This window comes from Myotis nattereri, assembly GCF_964212035.1.
Source record: "Myotis nattereri genome assembly, chromosome: 16".
Classification (NCBI taxonomy): Eukaryota; Metazoa; Chordata; class Mammalia; order Chiroptera; family Vespertilionidae; genus Myotis; species Myotis nattereri.
Window position 1 is genome coordinate 17,620,059 of NC_138091.1, and position 26,292 is coordinate 17,646,350.

The 26,292-nt window shown below is 44.8% G+C and overlaps 1 protein-coding gene and 1 pseudogene across 2 annotated transcripts in view; both read right to left on the reverse strand.

Moving 5' to 3' along the window:
* Nucleotides 1-24,976, reverse strand: part of LOC308532930 (polyunsaturated fatty acid lipoxygenase ALOX12-like) — a gene marked incomplete at both ends in the record, with an annotated part of 58,638 nt that extends 33,662 nt beyond the window's left edge. The window contains one exon of the mRNA XM_081110615.1: nucleotides 24,842-24,976. Within this exon, the coding sequence (XP_080966741.1) occupies nucleotides 24,842-24,976 (135 nt within the window). The remainder of the gene's footprint in view (nucleotides 1-24,841) is intronic.
* On the reverse strand, nucleotides 646-24,571 carry LOC308532560 (polyunsaturated fatty acid lipoxygenase ALOX12-like; annotated as a pseudogene). Its single transcript has 14 exons — nucleotides 24,526-24,571; nucleotides 24,072-24,349; nucleotides 22,386-22,467; nucleotides 22,159-22,281; nucleotides 21,962-22,065; nucleotides 21,567-21,727; nucleotides 20,894-21,037; nucleotides 16,323-16,532; nucleotides 10,078-10,164; nucleotides 9,687-9,856; nucleotides 9,077-9,198; nucleotides 1,240-1,340; nucleotides 939-1,109; nucleotides 646-825 (listed from the first exon to the last, which is right to left on the reverse strand). The product of its transcript is annotated as a polyunsaturated fatty acid lipoxygenase ALOX12-like (transcript).
* Nucleotides 24,977-26,292: the final 1,316 nt, after the last annotated feature.

Genomic DNA, 26,292 nt, shown 5'->3' on the forward strand with positions numbered 1-26,292 from the left:
TATTTGGAGAATAACAAGCTGATTTTAATATGTATATGAAAGGTCCTAAGTCCAAGAAAAGCTGTCACCTCTAAAAGACAAATTGATGGATCTATGCTACAAAATAGTAGATGATTTTAATTATAAAGTTGTAGCAATTATGTCAGTATGGTATAGTATAAGACAGACACATTAATGAAAACAGATTAGAAATCTCAAAAATATTTCCATTCTGATTTGGCAAAGTGATATATGCTAGCATTATAGATCAGTGAGAGAGGATGGGCTCTTAAATAAACTGTGCTGGTATAATAGATTTTCCAAAAGAAAAAAGATGAAATTGAATATTCATCTCACACGATATTAACAAATCTATCTCAAAATGATTATATAATAAGTGAAAAAGACAAATTTTTGAGAGATAGGAGAATCTACATGAGTGAATAGTTGATCTCTTTAAGGAATGTGTCTTCAAGTTAAAGGTCATTCTGTTAGATGACCTGGAAGTGGGACAGTGCCTCAGGCTAGGCATATATTCAGGGAGGGAACTCAGATAGAAAAGAAAATAGAACCATAGCAACTCAGATCCAGGAAAACATAAAACTCAAAAGGAAAATGTTAACCCTAGTATTGGCCTGTGGTCTATGAAAGGCCATTTACTGGGGCTCAGACAGCAACACTGTTCTCTATGCAGCTCGGCTTCAGGTATTCATAGGGAAGGTCTAGCTGCTCATTCCGGGCCACTATCTCCCTTTCCAGGTTGTCCAGATCTGCTTGAAATTGTCTTAAAATAGCCTTGGGCTCAGGGCCTGAGAAATATTCTTCTGTGTGATACCCCAGAAGCACCTGAAGCAGAAAAGAAGGATTGATCAGCTTCTAGTTCCAAGACACAGGAATCAGAGCCCAGCCCCACACTCTGCAATTTCTTTCTGTTATCACTGCCCCAAATCCCCTCTTACCATGTCTGGTTGCTGCCGGCCCAGTTGCCTCATCAAAAGCATCTGAAGACAGCTCTGCCGGGCATTAGGGAGTGAGCCCATCAGTGTGGCCACTGTCACATCTTCCTTGGTGGTAGGAGGGGGCATCCGCATTGTGCATGGGGCATTAGGGACCCAGAAAAACCAGTCATGCTGAGGGGGGAAGAATCTGGAGTCAACTAAGCACTCTGATATGCAGGGCTCTGGCTCCCAACTCTTTCCTTCAAACATACCCTAGACCAGGCACTTTCCCTCAGGGACCCAGGCTTTCAGTTGTCCATACCTGGCTGAAGTTGATTGCTGCATGCTGGGCAGTGCATCTGAAAATGCACATGGTAAGGAAATGGCAGAGCTGAGCCCGAGACTGGAAGGAGACAGGAAAACCTAGGAGAAGAAATACCAAAGTTTAGAAACTACAATCCCTGAAAAAGATAAGGGAATGAGTGCTAATGTCTGGAGATTATGTTATGATTAGTGTGCATTCATTCATTCATTCATTCATATAAATATATACTGCATCCAAAAGAATAAAATAGCTAGAAATATATTGAACCAAGGAGGTGAAATACCTGTACAGTGAAAACCATAAGACATTGAAGGAAGAAATTGAAGATAAGTAAACGGAAAGATATTCTATTATCATAGATTGGAAGAATTAATATTATAAAATGTCCATACTACCCAAGGCAACATATACATTCAATGCAATCTCTATGAATTTCCAATTGCATTCTTCAAAGAAATAGAGTAAATCAATCTACAATTTATGGAATCAGTAAAGACCACAAATAGCCACAGAAATCTTGAGAAAGAATAACAGAGTTCAAGGCATCCTCATCCTGCTTCCTGATTTCAAACTATAACAAAGCAAATTTAATCAAATCAGTATGGTATTGGGCATACAGCAGATATCTAGATCAATGGAACAGAAAAGTGAGCCCAAAAAGGGAGCCAGGAATATACAATGGGGAAAGGACAATGTCTTCAAAAATGTTGTTGGGAAAACTGGCAGCCACATGCAAAAGAATGAAACTGGACTGCTATTTTATACCACACACACAAATTAAGGAAAAATTGATTAAAGTCCTGAAACCATAATACTCCTAGATAAAAACATCAGTCTTGGTGATGACGTTTGGATTTGCAAAAGCAAAGGCAACAAAAGCAAAACACACAAATGGAACTACATCAGGCTAAACAACTTCTGCACAGCAAAGGAAATTACCAATGAAATAAAAGGGCAACCTACCGAATGGGAGAAAGTATTTGCAAACCACATATCTAATAAGGTTAATATCCAAAATATGTAAAGAACTCATACAACTCAATAGCATAATAAACCAGAAGTCCAATTAAAAAGTGGACAGAAGATCTGAATAGACATTTTCCCAAAGACTCACAGATGGCCAACAGGTACATGAAAAAATGCTCAACATCACTTATCATCAGAAACATGTAAATCAAAATCATAATGAGATGTCAACTCACACCTGTTAGAATGACTACTATAAAAAGACAAGGAATAACAAGTATTGGCAAGACTGTGGAGAAAAGAGAAGTCTTGTGCATTGCTCATGGGAATGTAAATTGGTGAAGTCACTATGGAAACCAGTATGGGAATTCTTTTTAAAAAAATTAAATATAGAATTACCATTAGATCCAGCAAACACACTTCTAGATATTTATCCAAAGGAAACAAACACACTGACTTGAAAAGATATCTGCACCCCAAGTTCATTGCAGCATTATTTACCATAGCCAAGACATGGAAGCAACCACCATTGTTGGTATGGCTCAATTGGTTGGGCATTGTCCTGTGTACCAAAAGGTTGGTGATTCAATTCCCGGTTAGTGCACATACCAGGTTATGAATGGCTGGCTCCATCCCCAGTAGGGGGCATGCAGGAGACAGCTATTCAATAGTCTTGTTCCTCAATAACACCTATATTTCTCTCTCTCACCCTTACCATCTCTCCAAAAGTAAATTTAAAAATATTTTTTAAAAAGGCATGGAAACAACCTATGTATTCGTCAATGGATGAATGAAGAAACAAAATTATATATGTATATGAATATTATTTAGCCACAGAAAAGAAGGAAATCTTTCCATTTGTGACCACCTGGATGGACATAATGCTAAGTGAAAAAAATAGACTGAAAAGATCAAATATTCTATGATTTCACTTATACATGGAATCTTAAAATAAAAAAGGGGAAAAAATCCTGAGATCATAGACACAGAGAACAAATTGGTGGTTGCCAGAGGTGGGGATAAAGGTGGGTGAAACGGGTGAATGTGGTCAAAAGTTACAAACTTCCAGTTATAAAATAAACAAGTCATGGGATGTAATGTACAGCATGGTGACTATAGTTAATAATACTGTATTGTATATTTGAAAGTTGCTAAAAGAGTAGATCATAAAAGTTCTCATCAAAGGAAACACTAGGTAACTATGTGTGGTGATGGATATTGACTAGCCTTACTGTGGTGATCATTTCACAATATATATAAATAATGAATCATTATGTTGTAAATCTGAAATTAATAATTTATATCAATTAGACCTCAATTAAAAAATCACAAGATAGAGAAAACTAAGATGGTGGCATAAACACCGGGAAATTGCTGCTTTCCGCAACAATTGATAAATGCATCAAAAACACAAGGTGGACACCATCCAGAACTACAGGAGTGCTGGCTGAGTGTAAATTCTACAACTAGAAGGAAAGAAAAGCACACTGAGAGCCAGAGGAGCTGCGGAGGTGAAGTGCAGAGGTACGGGGGCTCGCGCGCGCAGAAAGGGTCTGGCACCTGAGGGCGCGGCTGTCTTTTTGAATCTGGAGGGAGACACAAGCTCCCGACGGCTCTGAAATCCGGTTCCGGGAAGTCTCTGGGAACCCAGGACTCATACGGGGGGAAACTGGACCTTCTGGCAGCGGGCGAGCTTGAGAGCGGCTTTCCCTCAGAGGTGCTTGCAACCATTGCCAGGACACTGGGACTCGAGACTCCTTAGGGCGGGGCTGAGGCTCCGCCATAGCCGCTCTCTCCGCCCTTTGATTCCTTGAGACCCCGCCCCGCCCAGGCTGCGGCAGAGGCTTTTGCATATGAATGCCCTGACCATTTGCAACCTGTAATTACCTAACAAACTGCAGCTGGGCAAGACAGACCTAGAACTTCCAAGAGAAGGCCCAAGGCCCCACAGCGGCTTGCATTGCTTCACAGCTGAGCCTCATCAGGGCACCTCCAAACTCCAAAAAAGGAAGGGGAATCTGCAGTTCTCTTCATAGCTCCTGCTGTGTAACCTCAGGCAGAGGCTAAATTAGCACCTCCTTAGATCCAAGAGCCACTGTGCCCAGTGGTCAGAGGGGGGCCATCCAGATCACAACTCCTCAGATCCATAAGGGACACACTCAGGGTGCAGTCTCAGTGAGCACCAAAGCCCCACTGAAGCAAGTCTTGCCCCAGAAGGGTGTCTCCAGCACAGAAGTTCTCCCACTGCAGACACAGCTGATTCTTACTGCCAATTGGCCTGGAGGTCAATTCCACCCAGTGATCCTGCAACAACCAAGGCATAGCTACAACAAGACTGTGCACAAAGCCCACAAGGGGGTGCACCAAGAGTGTCCACCTCAGGTAACTGGGGAGGCTGAGCCACTGGGCCCTACAGGACACCTAGCACACAAAGCCACTCTATCAACACAGGGAAGCAGCCAAAATGCAGAGACAAAGAAACAGGTCACAAATGGCAGAAATGGAGGAAAGCAAACGACTGGATATAGAGTTCAAGGCCACGTTTATAAGGTTTTTCAAGAATTTTATGGAAACCGCCGATAAATTTAATGAGTCCCTCAATAAGTATAGTGAGACCATGGAGGTCATGAAAAAGGACCAACTAGAAATTAAGCATACACTGACTGAAATAAAGAATAATCTACAGAGATCCAACAGCAGACAAGAGGATCCCAAGAATCAAGTCAAAGATTTGAAATACAAAGAAACAAAAAATACCCAACTGAAAAAGAAAAAAGAAAAGAGATTCCAAAAATATGAAGATAGTGTAAGGAGCCTCTGGAACAACTTCAAGCGTACCAACATCAGAATTATAGGGGTACCAGAAGAAGAGAGAGGGCATGATATTGAAAACCTATTTGAAGAAATAATGACAGAAAACTTCCCCTACCTGGTGAAAGAAATAGACTTACAAGTCCAGGAAGCGCAGAGAACCCCAAACAAAAGGAATCCAAAGAGGACCACACCAAGACACATCATAATTAAAATGCCAAGAGCAAAAGACAAAGAGAGAATCTTAAAAGCAGCAAGAGAAAGACAGTCAGTTACCTACAAGGGAGTACCCATCCGACTGTCAGCTGATTTCTCAACAGAAACCATGCAGGCCAGAAGAGAGTGGCAAGAAATATTCAAAGTGATGAATAGCAAGAACCTACAACCAAGATTACTTTATCCAGCAAAGCTATCATTCAGAATGGAAGGTCAGGTAAAGAGCTTCACGGATAAGAAAAAGCTAAAGGAGTTCATCTCCACCAAACCAGCATTATATGAAATGCTGAAAGGTATCCTTTAAGAAGAGGAAGAAGAAAGGAACTCTTACCATTTGCCACAGCATGGATGGAACTGGAGAGCGGATAAATACCACATGATCTCACTCATTTGTGGAATATAATGAACAACATAAACTGATGAACAAGGACTGATCCAGAGACGGAGAGGCATTGATTGGACTGTCCGGCTTTGGAGGGAAGGTAGGGGAGGGTGGGGGTAAGGGGGAAAGATCAACCAAAGGACTTACATGCAGGCATATAGGCCTAACCAATGGACACGGACAACGGGGGGATGGGTGAGGGCATGAGCGGGGGGGGGGGTGGGGGGTAGAGGGTAACGTGGGGACAAGGACACATATGTAATATCTTAATCAATAAAAATATATTAAAAAAATATTTTAAAAAAAAATCACAAGATAGCCCTAACCGGTTTGGCTCAGTGGATAGAGCTTCGGCCTGCGGACTGAAGGGTCCCAGGTTCGATTCTGGTCAAGGGCATGTATCTTGGTTGCGGGCGCATCCCCAGTAGGGGGCGTGCAGGAGGCAGCTGATCGATGTTTCTCTCTCATTGATGTTTCTAACTCTCTATCCCACTCCCTTCCTCCCTGTAAAAAAATCAATAAAACGTATTTATTTAAAAATCACAAGGTAAAGGCTACAACCCTAAAGGTATAAGGGTAAAAGACTTTAATAGGCACTTCATAAAGGAGGATATCCCAATGACTATTAAACCAAGAAAAAAGTACTCCCTAGTCTTTAGGGAAATTCAACTTAAATACACAATATGATAGATCTACATATCCACCAAAATGGCTAAATAAAAAAGATAGAAAAATATTTTCATGTATTTGAGACTATATGGAGCTCTGAAACTCTGATGAAAGGAGTGGAAACCAGTACAACCACTTTGGAAAAGGGTCAATAACTATTGAAGCTGATTTTCACATACTTTATGGCCCATCAGATCCACACCTAGGTATTAATAGAACAGGCAAACACACACAGAAATGTTCACAATAGCACTAATATTGATCACCCCAAACTAGAAACAATACTAATTGCCCATCAGTAGCAAAAAGGAAAAATAAATGGTGCCATAATTATAAAATGGAAGTTACCACAATGATAATGAACAAACTACATGCTGCATTCAACAAAGTAGAAAAATCTCAGACACAGTGTTCAGAGAATGAAGCCAGACACAAGCAAGTGCATGTTTGTATTTCCACCTGTGGACGGTCAAGTAAAATTAGCCAACCTACAAGTCAAGGTAATGGTTACTTTCACGTGCGTCTGACTGGAAGAGTACACAAGGGGCTTTCTGAGGGAGCTGGTGAAGTTCTGATTCTTGATCTTCATGCTAATTACACAGGTGTGTCACTGTAGTAACACATCATAAGTTGTACACCTATGATTTCTGTACCTCTCTCTAGGTTTGTTGTATTTCAACAAAATTGCTGTCTTCCCAAAAGGGGTTCAGTGCTTATAGATACCTGGGTAATGATGCAGAGAAAGAGAAGTAATTCATTCAGTTAAAATACAGGAAGGGTGTCAAAATCAGCTATCCATTCCACTCAATATACAGGCAAGTGTTTTAAAATATAGTTTCTATTATTATTCAGTTGTGCTAAAGCCAACAGGTCAGGAGATAACTGCCATGGAAAAGATATGTGTTATATTCACAGATCCCAAGAGATGAGTACCTCCCACACCACAGGGGACCACACTGGGAGGACCAGGGTTGGTCAAGAGGCAGAGGGGTGAGGGGAAAAGGTAGCAGGAGCTTTTGTCATGGTTTCCATGAGAAGGAACAAGCAAGGCAGAATAAGCAGGGTTAGGACAGGCTAGTTGCAATAATTCCAGTGGGCTCTGGAGTGTGGTAGCTGTCCCTAGGCTGGTACCTGGCCTGAGGTGACTAGGCCAGGGGAATAGCAGCCCAGAGTGTAAGAGCTCAATTACAGGTGGTTGTTGGGACTTCTGGCATATGAAAGCATGCTCCCAGGGGAGTGGTTTGCCATATCTGAGAATCAGCTGGCCCTGAGAAGGGTGGTGCCTTCTGGGTCAGCAAGACTCCAAGATGTCAAAGTATCAAAACTGCAGAATAAACAAACATGATGAATGCAGTGAGATGGGGTCATAGAGTTTGATGCCTGCCCAAGGTCATCTACCCCATGGCAGAGTCTGGACTCTCCTATTTCACATGCTGATCATATTGGGGAGGTATTTTTGTGTGGGGTGGAGCATATGATTAAACTCATCTAGCACTATGTACTATGTAGGCTTCAGCACTGTCACACATTATATCATTGGGTCTCAAACATTCTGTCAGGTACTAAGTGAGAATGGTTGCCGGATATTTTGCCCATTTTAGCTTTAAGGAAACTAAAAGTCAAAGTGAAAGAGATCTAGTGGATGGCTCAGGTCACATAGAAGGAAAGAGGCAGAAACCAGTACTTTAGAAACAAATATTAGTGTGTGGCCTTTAATGAGAATAACATGGGAATAATAGGGCAGAGAGAACATTGAAAGTTGAGGGAGTGAGATGGCAGAATCAGAGATTAAAGCTTATATATGACGGTATTTTGTAAATGCTTAAGGTAGATATGTCATGGGAAGAGGATTTCCAGGGAGAGGAAGAAGCATTTTTTGGGGCATGGGATGCTTGAAGAACAGAACTGAAAAGTATGAGAGAACATTTGGTCCTGAAAGGGTCAGGGTGGTGGGAGTGTTTCCTAGACCCTCCAAAGAAAGCCTCCCTCCAAGGGTCTGGCATTGGTATATTAAACCTTGTATTCCCATGTCCCAGCCATAATAGCTTCCCAGTAAATTTTTGTACTTGTCCCACAGGCTGAGGATGGGACTAAAGGTGTTGGTGTGAAGTACGCGGGGGCAGGGCCTAAAGGACAATTTGAAACAGACGAGGTTGGCACATGTGTGCTACAGAGAGGAAGATGAAACTAGGCAAAGCTAAAAAACACTGTATTTCTTCTTCGTAGATTAAAATGTGGAGTGGAAGAATGAAAGGTAGTAGCTAGAGCTTAGTGATGAAATGCACTGGCTAGGGAAATCTGAGATTCAGTCTTCACCTAGAAATGACCCTGCACTGTGGTCACTGTGCTTGGAACCTCTTCTGTGTGTGGTGGATAGTAACAGGCAAGAGGAGAAGGGAGGGAAAGCCAGAGAGGTTCATCATGGACTTTGGTGGGATCATTTTCCCCACTTATTTTCTTAGGAAGAACATCAGAGAGCACAAGCCGGGCCTGGGCAGATTCCCCACTGGTTGGGGTTCTGGACCCACTGGGCTCTATGCTGTGGAGGTTGGAGGTATCAGTGGCAGGAATGGGGGATGGTAATAAAGGTTGATAGTTACTCTGAGGAGGAAAATCCTTGGGTTTGTAGGACTGTCCTAACACTTTGGAGGTGGGAATGGTATTCATATGCTTCATGTGTGGAGGGCGAGAGGGTGATGAGTTGTTGGGTTCATTTCCCCAGAAGGGCAAGGCTGACAAGGGGCTCTGGGCAGTGTCTGAGGAACTTTCTTCTCTGGGGAGGGATCTTACCTCGGTCCTGGGCCTGGCACAGCCCCACCTCAGTGATCTCCCGACTCCAGGCCTGCAGCTCAGGGTCCCCTCTCACGACGTCATCCCCGTGGTAGAAGAGGTGGATGATCCCTTCCACGTACCTGCCCAGAGGAGAAGGGAGCTGAGCTCATTAAGAGTAGAAAGCCCTCGCCTCTGATTGCTACTCTTTTTCTGTGGCCCCAGCCAAGGTCCATCCACTGTATCTGGACACAGATTTTACAAGAGTTACTTTTTGGGACATCCCTGAACTCATTCTACACACTAGTTTAGAAAGGAAGGAAATGTGGATCCTTAGTATTAATAGTTCCCTAAACGTGATTAATAACCATTCTTCCTAACAAAACCCTGGTTCTTCTAGATCCCCATCTCCCCATTTCCAGGTCTCCCAACCTATGCTCTTATTCTACTTTCCTTCTTTTCGGATCCTACCCACTGTCTCCTCACTCTTCCTCATCTGTCCCAGGATTGAGTCCTCTGCTCCCCCTGTGTGAACCTTCTTCTTTCATGTTCCTCATGCTGACCTCAAGACAGAGACCCACCCTCCCTCTCCCCAATGGCCGTCCATTTCTCAGCTCCCACTCTCACCCACCGGGCAATGATCTCCCAGAGCCTTAAAGCATCATGGGCATAGAGAGCACTTGGGATTCCCAGCAGGCCCCGGTCAGCCAGATCTTCAGGAGGACAGAGAGAGCGGTAGGTCAGCTGAGCCATGGCCCGATGAAACAACTGCACAAGGCCTCCTCCACCGGTGCTCATTGCCTGGAATGTGAGAGTTGTCGGGTATCACAGAATAGAAGAGCTGCAGAATCTTATATAAGGGGTTCAGTGTTGGGGTTTACAAAATTAAAGGTATAAAAGGAACAGGCACATAGGTTTAAGGGTCAGGACATTCATACTAGGTTGTCGGAGACTGTGAAGATGTCAGGAGGTTGTAGAGAGATGAAAGATTAGGCAGCCCTATGCCCCCATTTCCTCTTTACCTGATTAAATATTCCACTATCTGAGTCAAATTGGGTCCGCGCTCTGATGTTAACCTCCATGGTGTAGCGCGTGTGTGGGATCAGGAGCTGGATGAAGAAGATTAGAGAAGGGTTGTTAATGGAGTCCATGCTTGGGTCCTCCCTTGTAGGGAGTGGCACTCAGCCTGGGAACATTCTCTCCTCTGGATCTTTTCCTCCCTGCCAGTGCCTTTGCAGGCTGGTCTCCTTCTGCTGCTATGATCACTAACTCTCATGCTCTCCATGACTCTACTGTGAATGGGGCTCTGGAGCTAGAATGACCTGGGTTTGAGTCCTGGGTTTTAACCCTCATTCAGATACTTGTTCAAGGCCATATACCCCCTAAATGTTAATTTATTCATCTGTCAACCAGGATGATAATAGGTCTCCTAAGTCAGGTGCTGTGGTGGTGATTATGTGAGTGATATATAGATAGTGTTTAACTCAGTGCCTGGTACCCAGAAGCATTGATTAGGAGATATTGTCATTTCCTTTATAGTATCCACCTTCAACGTGGTTGTCCATTTAGAACCTGCCTCTTAGCTTTCTATATTATTTCATGATTCTTCTATCATTCTTCTATCATTCACATCTCCTCATTCCATAAACTAGCTTCTCTGTTCATTTCAAAGCTCTTCCTCCAACTGCTCATTGTTTTATTGTTGGATTCTTTTGAGGACAGGATACTAAAATTCTTTTTAGTCAGAATTTTAGGAGCCAAATCAAACCACCTGCTTAAACAGCAAATGGGTCATCATCAAATCTGTTCCCCTTCCTAATTGTTTCCTCTTTCCTTCTTTTTCTTTAGTTATTACAAAAGTGCACCAAAGTCCAAAGATGGTGGCGTAGGTAAATGCTTGTACTTGCCACCTCCCACAACCATGTCAAAACTACAACTAAAATATAGAACAACCATCATTCAGAACTGCCTGAATGCAGTTGAACAGACGTCCTACAACTAGAGAAGTAAATAAGAAAGCACATTGAGACTGGTGGGAGGGGTGGAGGCACAGAATAGTCTGGTTTTTAAATTGGGAGTGTTATCTCCATGGCTGCCCGTGAGAAGCAGGGGTCCCAGCTGCACACCAGATCCCCCCATTCCAGGGTTCCAGATCTGGGAAGCCAAGTCCCTATAACTTTGGGCTATAAAAACCAGTGGGGATTGTGGCTGAGTGACATGGAAGCTGCTGGAGTCCCAGGTATTCCTCTTAAAGGGTCTGTGCATGAACATACACGATTTTGCTTCCTCTGAGCCCCAGCTCCAGGTGGCAGCTTTGGGGGAATCCAGGGATATATGGAGAGGAACTGGACTGTCTGCCACTGGGGCAAGAATGCAGGGGCAGCTTTCTCCCAGACAGGGGTACTCACAGGGGTCATTGTTAATGTCCTGAGACCTTCCCCATAGCAGGGCTGACTGGCAGCGTATCTGAGTTTCTATTACCATGGCCAACACTGTTAGCTCTGCTCTGGTGATCCCCTGAGACACCACCCCATCCAATTTGCTGCCCCACCCAAACTATTTGCAGTGGCTTTTTCCATATGAATGGCCTGCCCTGGCTCAGGTTTCAGACTTTCCTAAAATCTCTTAAACAAGCTCCAAACCTATCAATAAGAGGCCCAAGACCTGGCACTAGCACAAGCCTGCCTTGTTTCACAGGTAGGCCTCGTCTGGGCACTTCCTAGCCCACTACAAGTAACAGCCATCTGCAGATCTCTCTGTAGCTCCTGCAGAGTGGCCCCAGGTAGTGGCTGCCTTTATGCTTCCTGGGAGGCCCCAGAGCCAGTGTGCCTGGTGGACAGCTTCAGAGCATACCAGATTACAGCTCTACTCATCCACAAGCAACACACTCAAGAGGAAGACTCAGTGTGCACCAAAACCCCACTGAAGCAAGTATTGCTCCATAGGGGTGTCTCCTGAATAGCAGCTCTTCTGCTGTAGTCACAGCAGTTCCTCACAGCCAATTGTCCTGGAGGTTAATTCCTCCAAGTGATGCCAACAACAATCAAGGCTCAACTACAATAAGACTGTGCACATAAATCATACAGGGGCACACCTAGAGTGTGCAGCTCAGGTGACTCGGGAGACTGAAACACTGGGTGCTATAGGACACCTAGTACACAAGGCCAATCTACCAATTCCAGGAGACATAACATCTCTATCTAATACATAGAAGCAAAAATAGGGAGGCAGTCAAAATGAGGAGACAAAGAAACATGTTACAAATGAAAGAAATGGAAGCAAGCAAACTACTGGATACAGAATTCAAAACAATAGTTATAAGGCTACCTAAGGATCTTAATGAGTGCTTCAAGGGACTTAATGAGGGTTTCAAGGGAATTAATTAGAGTTTCAAGAGACTTAGTGAGACTTTCAAGGATCTTAGAGAAAATGTCAAAGATATGAAAAAGGACCGGTCAGAAATTAAGCATACACTAACTGAAATAAAGAATCATGTACAGGGATTCTACAGTAGAGTTAGAGGATTCTGAGAATCAAATCAATATGTGGAATATGAGGAAGAAAAAACACCTAATCAGAATAGTAAAAAGAAAAAAGAATTAAAAAATATGAAGATAGTGTAAGGAGTCTCTGGGACAACTTCAGGCATACCAACATTTGCATTATGAGGGTTCCAGAAGGAGGAAAAGAGAGCAAAATATTGAAAACCTATTTGAAGAAATAATGACAGAAAACTTGCCCTACTTGGTAAAAGTAATAGACTTCCAAGACCAGGAAGCACAGAGAGTCCCAAATAAGAGAAACCCAGAGAGATCCACAATAAGACACATCATAATTAAAATGCCATGGGTTAAAGATAGAGAATTTTAAAAGTAGCAAGAGGAAGGCAGTTAGTTATCTACAAGGGAGCTCCCATACAACTGTCAACTGATTTCTCAATAGAAACTTTGCAGGCCAGAAGGGAGTAGCAAGAAATATTCAAAGTGATGAATAGGAAGGACCTACTACCAAGATTACTCTACCCAGCAAAGTTATCATTTAGAATTGAAGGTCAGATAAAGAGCTTCACAGACAAGAAAAAGCTAAAGGAGTTCATCACCACCAAACCAGTATTACATGAAATATTGAAAGGTATTCTTTAAGAAAAGGAAGAAGAATAAGAAGAGAAAAAAGATTATAAATATGAATAATAAAATGGCAATAAATGCATGTCTATCAACAATTGAATCTAAAAATAAACGAACAAAATATAATGAACAAAATAAACAAATAAAATCAAATCAGAGGCATGGAAACATGGAACAGATTGATGAATCTGTTCAGAAGGAAGGGGAGAGGGGCAGGAAGAGATTAACCAAAGATTTTATATGCCTATCTGCATTACCTATGGATACAAACAATAGGGTGGTGAAGGCCTGGGGCAGGGTGGAAACCAGGTGGAGGTAGGTAATGGGGGGAACAAAGAGAGACATTTATAATACTCTCAACAATAAATATTTTAAAAATAAAAATTATACCTGCCAAGCTAGTGTGGCTCAGTGGTTGAGTGTTGGTCCATGCAACAATAGGTCTCAGGATTGATTCCCATTCAGGGCACAGGCCTGGAATTCAGGCTTCATCCCCAGTAGAAGGCATACAGGAGGCAGCTGATCAATGTTTCTCATACATGTTTCTATCTCTCCCTCTTCCTTCCTCTCTCTCTAAACTCAACAAAAGCATATATTTTTAAAAAATGCACCCAATCCTGACATGTGCTTCTTTTTATCTTAGATTATTTTTATTTCAGTTTTAATCTGATTAATATATAGGATTCAGACAGTTTGGATATTGATCAGAGATTTTTGATGCTGGAAAAAGGGAAGGGCACAAGTGATACTCCCATAATCAAGTTATCAAGAGAGCTCATATTGTTCTTTTCAGAAAGTTCATGGAGGGATGCTGGTGTCACAGAAAACACTAAGACAACAGCAAGGAATAAAGAACCCAGAACAGGATTCGACAAAATGGCGGCTATATAGGCAGACGCGTCCTAGGTCTTGTCCTGGAGCAGATGGAGTAAGCAGCTGAAACTAATAACACCCATCCCGAATTGGCGAAATTAGCTGGTGAGACGGTTTGCAGCCGGGAAGGGCAGAGCTCTCCTGGAAAGCAGATCCAAGCAACAGCAGCCTCCCGATCACCACACCCTCTGAGGATCAGCAGCTGTACGTGAAGCCTCCCCCCACCAGCCAGAAGAGCCACCAAAGCTGTGAACAGCACCCACCAGAGGAGCTGCTGCCAACTGAGGAGCAACTGCTACCGCAACCGCCCAAGAGGCAACCACAGCCCGAGGAGCCACTGCCACCCAGGGAGCAGCCACTGAACAACTCAACGTCTAGATATGTCAGTGAGATCAAACATGGGTAGACACAGAGACCCCCCAAAGGAAAGAAAAGGAGGACTCGCCAGAAAAGCAGCTAAGTGAAACCGAGGCATGCAGCATGACAGAAAAAGAATTCAGAATAAGGGTCCTAGAGTGCATAAACCGGATGGAGGAAAAAATCAACAACATATACAAGAAACAAGAAGAAACAGATGAAAAAATCAACAACTTAAGTAAGACCCAAGAAGAAATGAACAGTGATATAGCTGCAATAAAGAACCCAGAACAGAGTTCCTAACAGCAATGACAGAAATGATGATAATAAAAATAACAGCAGAAAACTGAAATTTTTCTAGCATTTAGTCTGTAATGCCTTAACAACCCAACAATGGAGATAGTTATCCTCATTCAGAGATGAGGACCCTGAAGACACGTTTGGTGAGTACTGAGACCAGGATTCAGGCTTCAGACCTGAGCAGTCTGAATCCAGAGCCTGCACAGGTAACTTTGGTAACTTCTGCAGGCTTAGCCCTCCTGGGAGTTCCAACAAGACTGTCTGCCATGGGATGGAGTTGCTTTCGTGAGGGAATATGGCTGTGGAGGGGGCTTATCTAGTAAAAGGGCATTTTGAAGTGTAAAATTGGGCATAAGTGATTCAAGCTAGGAGGGAGACGGTCATGCAAAGGCATCATGAGGTTATCAAATCTGAGAGCCCATGATCTACATTAGTAACTATTTTGTCTATGTCATCCTAGAACCCCGAACAACCACAGCTCAGAGGAGGGTTGGTGTTGGAACTCTCAGTGACATTACAGATCAGTTATTCTGCCTGCCAAACACTCATTTGCATATCTTACCAACACTTCAAACTCTCTGTATCTAAAGCTCAACACCTCATCTTTGCCTTCAAACCAGCTTCTTTTCCTGACTACACTCTTTCAGACCACTGCTCTGCTTTATAGGCTTATAGATTTTTGCTCCCTGCTCGTCCCTGCTCCCTGTATCAAAGTGCCATTGAGATTTGGAAAACAATTGTAAGACAAGCACAAGTCTTATATTGCTGCCTTCTGCCTAGCAATAGACACTGAACTTGCTGTTTATAGCATTACAGTATTTTTGGGTCATTCCAACAGTATTTACTTTGTGAGCTCCTGAGCCTGGCAGTGCTGAGGCCTCTGGCCTTTCTCTCCAATATTGCACAGGCATGACACAGGCAGGATCTCTTCTCTCCCATCCCTGTCACCACCGTGCTAATGTACATCTTTAGTCTCCTCACTCTTGGGGAGATGTCAGTGACCAGCCGGCCTGCTATCCTTGCCCTTTTATTTTGTACTCCTCATAACGTCTGGTTGCAGTAGAACATTCTCCATCAATACTATAGTGGTTATAGCTGTCTCTTGTTATTTTCACCTCTATTCTAAGATATGGTTCTCTGGCTGTTTGTCATGTCTACCTTTTGTATTCCTAGCTTAACGGCAACATACTGGATTAACAAATTATATTTCTACTCCCCTCCAGACCCAGTGCTGGAGAATTTCAGACAATTGACTTGCAATACTAGTATGGGTAGAAAATGCTAAATGACTTGATTTAGGGTAGATGATATCAATGTGTATTATTTCTTACAACTGCATGTGGATCTATAATTAGCTCAAAATTAAAAGAATTTAAACAGGAAAATATAACCACAAGATTCAAGGACTTGCCATAGTTATTTTTCTCTTATCCCCTCCTGCCTATGAAGATTTTTTCCTGCAATACCTTATCAATGCTAGATTATTGCAAGCAGGTTTGTTTCATGTTCCCAGCCAGATGGCTTAGGCTTTTTAAATCCCGAGTAACTGTTGCATTATTTCCTTTCTCTGGGATGTGAGCAAGAGGAGACATGGAGGGTAGAGTATGTACCTTGAAGACGGGGTGCAGTCCTGGGAGGCACCTCATGGTGGCTACAGCGATGACCTCAGCCAGCAGATGAGTGTTCAGCACGTGATATTGGAGCTGCTGGAGTTGGAAATCTGAACTTCGGACCCAGGTCTTTGCCAGGAGCCAGGTAAGTGGAGGATCTGAAGGCAGGAATATTGGTGGGATGGGGGAACTGGGATTGGGAGGCTGGATCTGCAATAAAAGGATTTAAGCATTCATTGACCTCTCATCATATGTTAGACACTGTGCTCAGCATTCGGGGGAAACTGATGACTAAGATTATTGTCTCCCAGAGGGTTAATACACTCATCCTCTGATTAGCAGTGGGGAAATGTGAGTGCCGTCATGGTCAGGTTCAAAGCGGGAGGAATTGCAAAGAGGAATCCAGTATGACTGGGAGAAACCTGATGAGGATGTGAGTTAGGATGGTCAGATAGGAAGGAGAAGCTCGATGTGTAAGGTAACTGACAGTTCTCATCAATTGATTGATGAGAACAGTAAGAGGGAAAACACACTAAAACCAAGGAAGAGACTTTCAAGATGGAGGTGGAATAGGTGGATCTTACACTTACCTTCTTCCAGGACCAAACTGGAAATACAACTAAATTAAAGAATAATCACCCTGAATGAACAACTAAAGACAAGCTGATAACCAAGGATTTTCAGAAACACATCAAGACTGGTAGGAAGGGCAGAGATGGGAAAAGTGCTGGCCCTGCTCCCACAGGTAGTGGCTAAGGTTCAGGAGGTATACCTCTGTGAGGAGTTCCCCTGAGAAGCATGGGTCCTAATCCCCAGGTCATGCTCCCAGTCCAGAGCACCAGAGCCAGGAAGAAGCACCCGCATAACATTCAACTATAAAAAAAGCAGCAGGGGTTCTGTCTGCCAAGGAGTGATGGAATCTGCTGGAGACACAGGGAACCCTCTTAAAGGGCTAATGCACAAAATTTCATTTGTAGCCACTGACTCTAAGTTCTGGTGGAGAGAGGGCAGTACAAACTGGAGTTGCCTAGGGAGAATCTGAGGTTTGGACTCTGGGGTGGAGTCAGGGAGATGGCTGCTGGGATACCTGTGCTGAGTCATTCTTCAGTGGCATGGTCACCATCTTTTCTAGGTGGAGGAATCCCCTCCATGCAACATCAGACTGGGGGAAAGCAATTACCCCACTCTCTGGACTCCCTCTTGCCCCACCCTGAGGAAGTTAGGCTCTGCTGAGGAGTCAATTTCATTGACCAGGGTGTATAAGTCTGGGCAGACTCAGGGGGTGTCAGTGACTAGCTTTGGGGTGGGGCCATTTCCCCCACTTTCCCATGAACCTGACTGGCACTTCCCCCTCACAGGAGATCCAATAGAACTACCCTCCTGTCTTCCCACAGTCCCAACCTTTGGGCTCCAGACACCCCACCTGCCTGACTACAGGGTCAGGGCAAAATCTGAGATAGAGTCAGTCATGTGGCTCTGGAGAAGAGACCACAGCCACCAGCTTCCCTGAAACCTGTACAGCAGCTCCCCTTCATGGAAGATCCACTCGCTCCATTCTCCCGAATTCACAACAGGCTCTTGCAGTGACTGAGCCTAACAGGCAGTCAGCAGGCAGAGGCAGGCAGTGGTGGCTTCCAGGTTGCCTTGGAATGTTTGTTGACATGCCCCCGGGCCCAGTGCTGGTAAAAGCCAGCCTTAGAGCACGCTTGGTCCTTCCTATGCACTGCCAAGCCCAGCAGAGACAGCCACAATCTCTGGATCATTTGTAGCTTTAAACAGGTTGCCAAGGGCCAGGCACAGACAGTATCTGACATTAACTTGCATCAGAGTCTCTCCCAAGAGGCCCAGAACCAACACACCAAGTGGCCAGCTTCAGACAACATTGGAGCTGGATCCAATGAACTTTGCAAACAGCTTATCCAAAAGGACATGGCAGTGGGCACTAAACTGCTGAGGCAAATTCCACTTTTTCTCTCCCCTTCCTTTCTCTTTTCTTTTCTTTTTTCTTCTTTGAGCCTTTTTATTTTATTTATTTTTCTTTATCTTTTATTTTATTTATTTTTATTTTCTGTATTTTTCTATTTTTTTTTATTCTGGTCAGCACCTGCACAGTAACACACATGCCAGGCTCAGTGTTTAGTCAGCCAGCCTGAAAGTCAATCCCACCTACAAATGGGCCAACAGAATCAAGACTCAATTACAACAGCAAGGCCCACATAAGCCACTCAAGTGACATTCATAGAGCACCCAGGTCAGGAGATCAAGGAGACTGCACCACTGGGTCCCACAGGACTGGGAGTCAAAGATGCAGCCAAAATATGGAGACAAAGAAATAGGCCCCAAATGAAAGAACTGAGGACATCTCCAAGAAAAAAAGCTAAATGAAGTTGCGGTAAACAATTTATCAGATATAAAGCTGAAAGGAATGTTTAGAAAGATGATCGAGAAATTTAGTGATAATTAGAACAATGTGAAAGGAGACATAGAAACCATGAAAAAGAACCAGTTGGAAATGAAGAATATGATACCTGACATCTAGAATACACTGGAAGGAATAAAAAGTAGGTGATGAAGCAGAGAATTGAATAGCAGTTTGGGAGATAAAGTAGATAAAAACTCTGAATCAGAGCAGCAAAAAGAAAAAAGTATTAAAAAGAATGAGGAGCCCAGCCAGTGTGGCTCAGCGGTTGAGCATCAACCCATGCACGAGAAGGTTACCAGTTAGATTCACAGTCGGGGCATTTGCCTGGGTTGTGGGCTCCATCCCCAGCAGAGTGCCTGCAGGAGGCCGCCGATTGATGTTGATGTTTCTCTCTCATCAATGTTTCTATCTCTCTCTCCCCCTCCCTTTCTCTCTCTCTAAAATCAATAAAAACATTTTTAAAAATAATGATTCATCTCATGTGGGGTTAATTTAAAAAATACATAAGGAACTCATTTAACTTAACAAAAGGAAGACAAACAATCCAATTAAAAAATGGGCAAAGAACCTAAATAGACACTTCTCCAATGTGGACATACAGATGGCCAAGAGACATATGAAAAAAATGCCCAAAGCCACTAATCATCTGAGAGATGCAAATTAAAACAGCAATGAGGTATCACCTCATACCTGTCAGAATGGCTACCAACAAATCAACAAATGACAAGTGCTGGTTAGGATGTGGAGAAAAGGGAACCCTAGTACACTGCTGGTGGGAATGCAGGCTGGTGCAACCACTATGAATAACAGTATGGAGTTTCAAAAAAAAGTAAATATGGGATTGCCATTTGATCCAGTGATTCCACTTCTAGAAATGTATCCTAAGAAATTTGAAACACCATTCAGAAAGAATACATGCATCCCTATGTTCATGGCAGTGCAATTTACAATAGCTAAGATCTGGAAACAACCCAAGTGTTCATGAGTAGATGAATGGATAAAAAAACTGTGGTACATTGACACAATGGAATACTATGCAGCAGTGAAATGGACCTCTTACCCTTTGAGACAGCATGGATGGACCTGGAGAGTATTATGCTAAGTGAAATAAGCCAGTCAGAGAAAGACAAGTATCACATGATCTCACTCATATGTGGAATCTAAAGAACAAAATAAACTGATGAACAAAAGAGATCTGGAGACATAGAAGCATGGAACAGACTATGGAATCTCAGAGGGAAGGCAGGGGTGGGAAGGTGAGTGGGAAGAGATTAACCAAGAACTTACATGGATAACCCATGGACACAGATAATAGTGTGGTGAAAGTTTGGGGTGGGGGTTGGTGCAGGCTAAAAGGGGTCAATGGGGCAAAAAGGGGACCTCTGTAACACTTTCAACAATAAAGATATTTTTTTAAAGATGTGGTACATTTACACAATGGGATACTACACAGGCATAAAATAGAAGGAAATCTTCTCTTTTGTGGCATCATGGATGGACCTGAACATTGTTATGTTAAGTGAAATATGTAAGTCAGTCAAAGAAAGACAAATACCATATGCTCTCACTTATATATGGAATATAATGAACAATATAAAGTGATGAACAAAATAGAAACAAAGGCATGGATACATGGAACAGACTGACAACTGTCAGAGGGTAGGGAGGAGTGGGGGACTGAATGAAAGAAGGTAAAGGGATTAGCCAAAGACCATAGATGCATAACTCATAGACACAGATAACAGTGTGCTGAAGGCCAGTGGGAGGGGAGTGAGAACTGGGTGGCGGTGAGCAAAGGGAGGGTTCATGGGCACATCTGTAATAGTGTCAAAAATAAAATTTTAAAGAGGAAACAAGAAAAAAAGGGAGAAAAGATGTCCAAGAAAGAAGGGGTATTTCACAGATTCAAAGGTCAGAAAGAGATTGAGTAGCCTTAGAGTGAGGACCAATAGAGACCATTCTGACTCTCAAAAAGGCACTATCAGGCGGGGTGAGCAGGCTGTAAGGTAGAAAAGAGAGATTGGAGACCTAGACAGGTCTCACTGAGTGAGTCAGGGGTGAAGGACAAGAGCCTGCTGTCTTTGTCCCTGGGCAGAGGTTGGGGTGCACACAGAGCAGTGTTGGAAAGAGGATTTCCAAAACACCTCACCTGGATGGCCATGGGTAGCAGCTTCCCACTGGGTTCCATCTTCAGCATGACAAGGGGGGCAGCCAGGTACTGCTGCTCTCCTTGGATCACATTGGCTGGAATTCCATCCAGCAGGATAAAGTCAGCCTCAAACAGGGAACCCTTCTGGAGAAAGGGGGAACATATCCATGGTTAGAGTTCAAAGTCTATGCCCAGAGGGACAAGGCAAAGAAATGTAAAGAAATTCCAGTCTAGTTTCTTGCAATTATCCTACATTAGTACCAGAGTCCTAGTGGCAGAAAGGAGCATTTAATCCAAGTCATCTCAGTGGACAGTGAGGAAAGAGGCAAAATGAGAGGAGTCTTCCCCAGGGACACGTTAATCCCCTGTGGCAGTGGTGGTTTTAAGGCCATACTTGACCATTTTATTTGCACCACAGGCACACTAAGTTTTCCCCGCCAAGGTTTCCAGGCCTCTTTCTTCATCATATCCTAATTTCCTGCTACCTCTGTCTGGCAACCCCAGTCTTATAGTTTCCCCTGCATGCTCTAGGTTTTCCCTGCCAAGGACTCTGCACCCAGGGACAGCGGGGAAACTAACACAGACCCCCTTCTCTGACTCACTTTTGGTCCCTCCCTTTCACCGCTTCCCTACCCCACGCAGATAAGAAGACAACAGAGGGCTGGGGATGTACCTGGAGTTCTTTCTCCAGCTGGGCCCGAAGCTCCTCCATCCCCGAGGGCAGCACCAGCCGTGAGGGCAGAGAGGTGGAGCGTCTCAACAGCATGGGGTTGGCGCCATTGAGGAACTGGTAGCCAAAAAGCTCATCATCCTGCCAGCGCTGGTGAACCTTCTCTGTGGGGTTGGAGTGGAGGGTAAGGGGAGGATATTCACCACAACCTGATGTCCCTCTTTATACAGCATATGTTCACCCTGTATCCATCCCCTGTCTTTTCTTGTTGCCTCTGAGAAATGACCAGGCATACAATCTTCTCCTCTGGGAACTACTTATGAGAGACTATGGAGAGTGAAGGTTGGGCCATCAAAACAGGCTATTAAGGACTTACAGGGGCCAATGGGAATACTGACCAGAAAGGGTGCTCTTGGGGCCCAAGAAGATCTGATCAAAAGCCTCTAGGCTGTCCCAGGAGTTCAGGAGGGTGTAAACACGTTTGAGGACCATCTCCAGAGCCCTAGGACAGGTGTCAAGGGTGGCACTATCAACTCACCAAATCATGCTTGTTACGGGATCCACCACTACCCACTCCATTGGGACCTGTTCTCACCCTGTCTTCTCTCTTTGTTCATTGTCCAATGACTTCTCACCATGAAATTTCATATCTGGGGGCAGATCCTTCACAGAGTCCGCAGCTATTGTCAGGGGTAGCCCTTCCTTCCAGGTGGCCCAACTAGCAGATGGGAAAAGAGTTCAGGGAGGAATTAGGGGGTTAGTGATGGTGACAAGATCAGAGAAGAGGTGGGAATATCAGGAGAGCTATGGATGGATGGTTACCAGTAGATCAGCTGTCTTTCCTTCAGTTCTTTCTCTCGATGCTTCTGGAACTCGTCCAAGGTACTCTCTCCTGCCAGGCGGGCTGAGAGAACATTTGACCACATTGTTTGTCCAACTCATGCTATTCTTGACTTGATCTAATCTCTCATTCTTGACTGTATTGTATCAGACTCTTGCCTTTTTCTCTGGCTCTGCCTCACCTGATGTATTCCCACAGTCACTTATTGTATCTTTGCACAAAACCTATTTGTGATTTCACCTCTTTCAACCCCATATTTATCCTTAATCAACATTCCATGATTTCCTCCCTTTCTTGTTTCTTGAATCAAATTTCACTACTTGTGCCTATAAATGATTATGAATTTTCTTCTTAATCACCTGACATGTCCACAATATCCCATATTATTGTGTATTGCCTTTCTTAAGTCATCAATACTGGCCTTCCTCTTTCTACACCTTCACCTGTCCTCTGAATGAAGTATTTCTTATTCATTTTATATATGCACTCTGCTCTTTCCTTCCCTACCCACACCTGGTCCCTGGGACAAAAATTCTGTGTGCTCCCTTCAACCATCCCATGTCATCTGTGTCAGGGAACAAATAGTTCCATGTTGCTACCTTTCCCTCACTCCATCTCACCTAGCCTCACCATCACATGGTTTATATTTGTTAACCTGACTTGTCCTTTTCTCACCTCTATTTATATTATCCCTCAAAGACACCTATTTCATGTTTCCATTTTTTATTAAATTTATTGGGATATAACATTGATTAATAACATCACATAAAATTCAGGTGTATAATCTTACAATACGACATTTGTATACCCTGAGTGTGCTCACCACCCAAAGTCTAATCTCATCCTGTTACCTTGTATTTATCCCTTTACCCTCTTTGTCTTTCCTCTGGTAACCACCACTCTGCTGTCTGTACCTATGAGTTTGTGTTTTTTGTTCATTTTGTTTGTTCATTTGTTGCTTTTTGTTTTATATCCTATATATACACGTAAGAATACACTTCTTATTCTTTTCCTTTGACATTTCATTTAACATCATACTCTCAAGATCCATCCGTGTTGTCTCAAACAGCAATATGTCATCTTTCTTATGGCTGATCAGTCTCCATTCTTACAGGCCATTGTTCTCAATTTTCTCTCTAGTCAGATCTGTCCTCCATGTGTCCCACAGCAACAAATACCCTATAGCCCCTGCTCACTCATCCCCATCCCAGTCAGAGTGCTCCCTGCCCTACCAGTTGTCTTCCATGTTATCACAGCCAAGCCAGCTCTTTATAGTCATATCATTTATTGCTTCCCTTCCCTGCCTCCTCTCAGGGGTCCCATGTGCTAGCCTGTCCTTGTCCTAACTTGTTCCCAGTCACGGGAGATTCCTTCCCACCTTACTTTGGGTCTTCTGTTTCCCAGCGTGGCTGCACCTCCCATTCCCAGGGCACACCTTGGGAGGTGGGATCGACACATCACACATTTCCCTGTCCAGTCCCACTTCCAGCCCTTTTAATACTATGTGTAATGTTCCCCTAGTTTCCTGTCTTGGTTGCTCTTAACCTGCTGAGCATGCACTTGATTTCAAGTCCCTCTGACCTTCCTCTGTGCTAGCCCTCCCGCCACCCCTTCGCCCCCCACTAACCCCTTGGCCCCGCTCCCACTTCCCCGAGGCGGCCCCTCACCGGTGCCCTCGGGCAGGGTCAGCTCGCCCTGGCCCTGCACCCAGCGGTAGCAGGGGAAGGCGGCCTCCTCTTTGGCTCCTGGGCCCTGCACGGTGATGCGGTCGCAGAACCAGGCGTCGTCCACCAGGGAGTGGTGTTTGCGCAACTTCACGAACTGCAGTGGCCCCAAGTCCTGGGGAACGTCCTGTTCGAACTCCTCCGCCTGTGGGGTCAGAACCCGGTGAGGCTTAGGAGCGGGGACCCGGGAGAGGACGTTTTACTGGGATGCGGGGTCCCCTCTGGAGTCCGGGGACAAGGCCTCCGGGGACAGCATTGCTCCTCCCAACACCTGTGCTGCCTGTGGGTCTCAGACGCCCATCGCACCGGAAAGAGGAGGGATGCGGGGCGAGGCCCTGAGGGTCTTGAATTGAACTCTGAGCACCATCACTACCCCGTCCATTGACTGAGCTCTCACCGCGCCCGCGCTCTCGGAGGTCCTTCACCTCGACCACTGATCCCATAGGAACACCGGCCTGGGGTCAATGGGAGAAAAGTAGTGGAGGCTGCGGGGACCACGGTGGGGGCGAGGGGAAGAGGGAGGAAAGGGGTTGAGCCCCGCCAGGGCCCTGGCTCTGAACCTGTGACCCACATAGGTGCAGGCATCCCTTCTCACTGGGAGGCCCAGCTGGGGGAGCTGCACTGTCATTGGCTCCCAGCCTCCCTCGTCCCGCCCGCCCGCCCTCACTCGGCCAGCCCAGCCAGGGGGTCTGAGTCCCGCTGCCCCCGCCCACCTGGCCCCGCGCTGGCCTCAGCTGCAGCTCCAGCTCCGCCTCCCCGCGCTCCCCGACCAGCCACAGCTGCACGCGGTTGTGCGACCCAGAGAAGAGCCAGGCCCCGGTGGCCACATGGATGCGGTAGCGGCCCATGGCAGCAGGTGGGCTCGCCTGGGTGGCAGAGGTTCTGTTACTGGTACCAAAGATTCCGCGGCCAGGCTTCGTCCTGCTGCCTCAGGACAAGTCCAGGGCTTAATAAAGCAGCACTGTGTGTGCCAGCCCACTCCAGGATTGGGCCCCACCCCAGACAAACCAGAACCTGGGATTAGCCCAGAGGGTAGGGGTAAGGCGGCTGCTCCTCTCAGCAAAGTGCTGAGAATGGGGCTTAGAGGAAGATCAGGAGCTGAGCCTGGGTGAGGGCAAGAGATGGAGAGGGGAAGGGCGCATACACCCAAGTTTTTTTTCTAGGCCCTCATCCCCCCTTCTCTCTAGGGGGGCGGGGGGCGGGGCAGTTTTACTACTAAACAGCAGTTTCTGAAGGGGCCCTCTTCTTGCTGGCAGTGCTTGATGTCCTTGGGCCATTGTACCCACTTTCCCTTCACTTATGAGGGCTGCTTGCTAAAGGAGCACTGGGATGATCATTGTGGGCCATAGAAGGCCCTTCTTCTTCTTTAAAATTTTTTTTAAAAAATGTTTTTTATTTTTAAAATTTATTTATTTATTTTTGTTAATCCTCACTTGAGGATATTTTTCCATTGATTTCTAGAGAGAGTGGAAGAGAGGGGGAGAGACATACACAGAAACATCTATGTGAGAGAAACACATTGATTGATTGCCTCCCACAGGCACCCGGACTGGGACCTGGCTAGAGCCTGCAATGGGGATAGGTGCCCTTGATGGGAATCGAACCAGGGACCCTTCAGTCCGAGGGCTGACGCTCTATCCACTGAGCCAAACTGGCTAGGGGTAAATACATTTTCTGTTGATTTCAGAGAGAGGAAGGGAGAGGGAGAGAGAGATAGAAACATCAGTGATGAGAGAGAATCATCCATCAGCTGTCTCCTGTATACCCCTACTGAGGATTGAGCCTATAGACCTGGCATGTACCCTGATGGTAATCAAAAGGTGACCTCCTGCCCTAACCGGTTTGGCTCAGTGGATAGACCGTCAGCCTGTGGACTGAAAGGCCCAGGTTCGATTCTGGTCAAGGGCATGTACCTTGGTTGCGGGCACATCCCCAGTAGAAGGTGTGCAGGAGGCAGCTGATCGATGTTTCTCTCTCATCGATGTTTCTAACTCTCTATCCCTCTCCCGTCCTCTCTGTAAAAAAATCAATAAAATATATTTTAAAAAGGTGACCTCTTGGTTCACAGGTCCATGCTCAACCACTGAGTCACACTGGCAGCAAAGAAGGCCCTTCATGTGGGACATTCCAGTGGTCAGGGATAGTTAGAGTGTTTCCTGTAATA